General features: G+C 40.7%; 1 protein-coding gene across 1 annotated transcript in view; it reads left to right on the top strand.

The window, feature by feature from the left end:
- LOC109543132 (neurexin-1) overlaps positions 1 to 5,300 on the top strand; it is a gene marked incomplete in the record, with an annotated part of 81,435 nt that overhangs the window by 28,042 nt on the left and 48,093 nt on the right. The window contains 3 exon segments of the mRNA XM_048667825.1: positions 741 to 901; positions 967 to 993; positions 4,040 to 4,198. Of these exon segments, the coding sequence (XP_048523782.1) occupies positions 741 to 901; positions 967 to 993; positions 4,040 to 4,198 (347 nt within the window).

Genomic DNA, 5,300 nt, shown 5'->3' with positions numbered 1-5,300 from the left:
TACAATTGGATGTGATGTAGTTGTGCTGAAACCCTTAAAATCTCTAGCAGAAATTTGCATGCATTCTGTGACATAAAACCGCAAAGCACCGAGAAGTTGACTTATCGGCGACACAATTACAGACAGGACAGACAAAGTACATAAGTAACAATCAAGTGTTCGTAGACTTCTTCGAAAATTAAGTTATAAACTGGCCTACGTGCCATTTCTATTTTATTATTTTTCGGTCTACCGACAACAACAATTCTTTACACAGTGAGGTTAGATCAAGTCTTTAAACGGAGTTTAAAGCTATAAACGCCTAAAATCGGCCAGTTCGTTTCTTTAAACGCGTTTAAGCACAAACCAAGTTTAAGCTTCTGGTGAAATCCGTTTCGCGCGTCAAACTGAGTTTCAGACGTTAAACTGGTTCGTTTAAAGATCGCTTGATGAAAATGGGTCCATCAGTGTTTTCCTTTGTAACTTGTGCGGCTTTTGAGATTTTACTTCAAATCCCAAATGCAGACTAGCTTCCAAAGTGGAGGTTCCGCCCCTTAAACTTTTGTCCTGCAGCCACTGATGCTTCCTCAATCAAACCCATAAATTCCATTGGCAAACTTTTCGGCCTCTGGTAATTTTTCAAATGCATGTCTACAATTTGTTTAATTGGACAAAAGCCTGCACTTCCAAGTGCAACATTCGGACTATTACCCATATGGATTTGCCCCAGTAATTTTTTTCTGAAAAAGTGGCATTTGCAGGTGAAGGAAGCGACTACCTCAATGTGGCAATTAAGGAGGGCTGCCTCAGTTTAACGATGGGGCTGGCGAACGGGAAGCAGGAGATGCAAATTAAGCCGAACAAGGTGCGCTTCGACGACAATCAATGGCACAAAGTGAGCGTACATCGACGCATCCAAGAGGTAATTATTAATGTTCCTGTCTGGAAAAGCTCACATTGAAACCGTGCTCTTTCTCCCGGTTGCAGATATCAGCCATCACCAGCTTTTGTCGGGTAAGTTTGTGTGGTAATGCATCCTTTTCAGCGAGTTTTCGCAGTCTTTTCTACATAACTCTTGCCATTTTCAATATTTTGCAAAAATTCGAAAAGTGTTCAATAGCTAATGGCTTCTGCTAGAACATCTGCTTCACGGGCGGAAGTCGCATCTGCAGCCATTTCGGAGATAATCGACTTTGAATTCGGACAGCTGTAAAGTTAATGTGTCCAGTGTTTGCTCGCCCTATTTGGCTCATAACTCATCTAACTGTCGATATTTTGCAATATTTAATCAACGGTTTTATAGCCAATTGACTTCTTCATAGCTCTTATTTCAGAGGCTTAAGTCCTATCTTGTCATTTCCGAAATAATCAACTGAATTAGAGCAGCCGTGAAGTCAGTTTGTCTGCTTTCGGCTCGCAGTCTTTTGCCCACAAACCAGGCAATTTTGGCATTTTGGAAATTTGAGAAAAGCGCTTGGTAGCAAACTGAAAGTCCCATTCGATTTTAGTACTTTAATTCGAATCTGGACGGGTTTCGGAAATAATACATTTTGAATTTGAGCAGTTGTAAAGGCGCCAGGTTTGCAGTCAGCTTGTAGTCTTTTGCCTATAACTCAGGCAATTTTTGATATTTTCTAAATTTTCAAACAATTTTTGGTTGAAAAGTTAATTACCGATAAATTGTGTTTGAGAAGCTTAATTCGAATCAGTAGCCATTTGGGACATGATAAATTTCGAACTCGAGCAACCGTAAAGACAGTATATCTGGTGTTGGCTAGCAGTGTTCCGCCCATAACTCCGGCAATTTTTCGTATTTTCTAAATTTTAAGTGCCATTTTTGTAGCCAATTGACATGCCGATAGATTTGATTCTATGACTTTAATCCGAATCTGCAGCTGTTTCGGAAATAATCAATTTTGAACTCGAGTAACTGTAAAGTGAGAAATTTTGCTCTTGATTCCTTGTTTTGCTCATAACTCCGGTAGCTTTCAACATTTTTAAAAATTTAGAAATACGGTGGAAATAAAATTATTTCTTCTACATGCGATGTTTCAGAGCCTTGACTTATAACTGTAGTCGTTTCGGAAATATTCAGTTTTAAACTCGTGCAGCTGTAAAGTTAGCAGCTGCTATCGGCGCGCAGTATTTTGCCGATAACTTAGACAATTTCTGCAATTTTCAAAATTTTAAGAATTATTTTAGTAGCAAATTGAAAGGCCGATTGATTTCGTTTTCTTACTTTAGCCCGATTCTGCGAGCGTTTAGGAAATAATAAATTTTGAATTCGAGCAGCTGTAAAGTCGGTGTGTCTGCAATCAGCTCGTAGTCTTTTGCCTATAACTCAGGCAATTTTTGATATTTTCAAAATTTTGAAAAACTTTATGGTAGCACATTAAGTTACCTATAAAATCTGTTGGAGACTGTTAATTCGAACCTACAGCCGTTTGGGACATAGTCAAAATTGAACTTCAGCAGCTCTAAAGTCAATGTATCTGCTGTCGGCTCGCAGTGTTTTGCCAATAACTCAGTGAATTTTTGGAATTTTGTAAGTTTTAAACAACTTTTTGGTATAAATTTACATATGGGTGATAGATTTGGTTTGACAGTCTTAATTCACATCTGCAGCGGTTTCATAAATAATCAATTTTGAACTCGAACTGCTGTAAAGTGTGTGTAAAGTGTTTACTGTCAGCTCATATGCTTTTGCCCATAACTTTGGCAACTTTTTCAGTTTCCAAATAGTATTTTCCATGTGTAAAAGGCACAAGAAATAGATCCGTTTCTGTTATTAAAAGGGAACTGGACCAACGGGTCGGAAAGTGCGGAAACTTGCCGGGCTTGGAAAGTTCCGCCGGTCTTGATAATAATTAACTAATTGCGGATGGGCGTATTTAATGGACGAGAATTTCATTATTGGGCCGAGTTGGAACTTGAGCGGTAATGGACTCGATGCGGTCAGACGCTTTCCAGATTTTATGCAAAATTCATCGCCTTGAACACAGACGCCTCTTCGAAACGTTCAAATATGCAAACAATGCGCTCGACTTGAAATTAATGGATCGGTCTTGACCAGTGAATTTTCCAGCGCAACATTCGAATGAAGACGAACTCGACTAAAGTTGGAATGAAAAGGGAAAAACGACGATAACGAGCGCAACGGCAAAGTAATAATCCTGCTATGAAAGAGACCGTGGCGCACATACTTAAAACACGGCCTCCGCACACACCCGAAGCCAATCCTATTATGCCAATTACCGTCCTCGGGCGGTTTTTGTTTAGGAAAAATCCTGCGTGTTTAACGAAGAAAAATGTTTTCGGCCTATAAGCCCTCGTTAACGGTTCTTATCATTTCCGGCGAAAGGACGTGGTTTTTTGAAAAATGATGCCGCCGACCTGCTGTAAGGCTTTAAACTGGCCTTTTTCGCTTTATAAATCGCTTTTTAATGTTACTTCTGGCCGCGTTTGTACACTCTTAGATTTTCGTGGGGCTTCATGCCTAAAATTATTTTCTCTTTCACACTAAAGGAGAGGAGCTGTTCAATGCCCTCCTAGATGGCCAGACCTAACTGCGATAGATTTTTTCAGCGGTTACCTTAAATGGAAGGTTTACACATCAAAATTGGCGAGTCCGAGCTGATTTCTTTCTCGGGATGAAAATAATGAAATAATTTGATGGGACGCCCCGCATATTCCCGCAGGTCGCATTAAATTTGTCACACACCATGTTCGAAGACACTTAGGATTATTACCTAATTTAAATGCGAGATTCGAATCTTTAATATGACTCCGATCTGATCCGGTAATGCCGTAATGGAAAAAGTAATCTTGTAATACTGGAAACTGGGTGGTTTGGCCCAAATCTACCGGATTGTTCTCGACTGAAGCGACGCGCTGCGCCACCGTGATTTTTATCAGACAATGGAAATTTATCTTCATCTGCGTCCTATGCTTCTACCGGGTGGCCAACTGGGGAAAACGCATTTTAATGCCTGATCTTAAAACTGGTCGGAGCCGTTGTTGGGCCACCCTCTACATGCACTAATGATTGGCTTTGTTCCAGCTATCGGCAGTGGTCGATGGCGTGTATGCGGACCATTCGCACATTGCAGGAAAATTCACCATGCTCTCATCAGGCAGGCTGTACGTGGGAGGCAGCATAAATACCAGAGCGCTGCCTGGGGCCCGAGTGCACAACAATTTCGTGGGCTGTATGCGGAAGGTGAGTTGGGATAGGTCTGGAATGTGTGGGAGTCATTGGGGGCGAAAATCCCCATTCCTGACTGTTTTCAAGGCTTTCCCGGTTATCCTCTGACAGCGGCGTAGTTTGGTTTAATATTTCGGGGTGCACAATGCTGGAAAATCGCCTCCTCCCGTGAATTAATTGGGCAATTTATTGTCGTCAACCACACCATTTCGTTGCTTGTTGAGGTCGAAGCAAAAAAGCACTTTTGCAATTTTTTCGTACAGCGCATCGCTTTGGAGTAAAACAATCAAGCTCGTTTCCGGTTAGTAAGTTCGTAATTTTCGTTTTCGGTTTTTGCCTAATAGACTAGTGCAAATAAGTTTTTTGAGAAAAAAACATTAATAATAGACCAGATGGAAAATGGGATTGGGGTTCCAATTTGCAAAAAACTCGGATGCCAATACCAAACAGCTTGTATTGTTCGAAAAAATACATTTAATAATATTTGGTGGTGCAATCAGTTCAATCCCCATTACCTAACGGGAAATTGTAGGAAAACAACGCCGGTTGTCATGGATACCGAGCAACGTTTCTCTGGGGACAGGTCTGTGTGCACCATACGTCGGTTCGGAATAGAATATCAACTGATTTGATTCAGGGGCGGATCCGGCTTTAAAGTCAGGGGGGTCTTCTGTTATCCATGAAATTAGAAAAATGATCGTCGTTTTGTGCAAGGGTGGCGCAAGATTATTGCAAAATTTCTTGTTTTCCGTGCCGTTTTGCAAGTTTCTCGGAAGCAAAATGAGCAAGAACGCTCGTTTTTACATCATTCCAGACATAACTAAATGAACTTTATTCGAAGTTTTTCAAGAACCATTCGAGCCACAGAATTCGTTTTGGCTTCGTTGGATAGAGAATTGAAAAGTCGATCCAGGCGTAACAACGTTAGTGAGGAAATTCGAGTAGTTTTGACCCAGAAAGCGAAATTTGAATATCAAACACTTAGGTTCAAGGTTATGCAAACATTTCATGTTTTCCGTCCTGTTTTTGCTCATATCTCGGAGGCAAAATGAGCAAGAACGCTCATTTGTACATCATTCTAGAGAGAAGTAAATGGCCTTTTTAGAAAGTGAACCAT

The sequence above is a fragment of the Dendroctonus ponderosae genome, unplaced genomic scaffold (assembly GCF_020466585.1).
Source record: "Dendroctonus ponderosae isolate FM_Combo_2020 unplaced genomic scaffold, Dpon_F_20191213v2 Dpon_F_20191213_6, whole genome shotgun sequence".
NCBI classification, from domain to species: domain Eukaryota; kingdom Metazoa; phylum Arthropoda; class Insecta; order Coleoptera; family Curculionidae; genus Dendroctonus; species Dendroctonus ponderosae.
The sequence above is the reverse complement of the archived record's forward strand: the minus strand, read 5'-3'. Positions and strand labels throughout refer to the sequence as shown.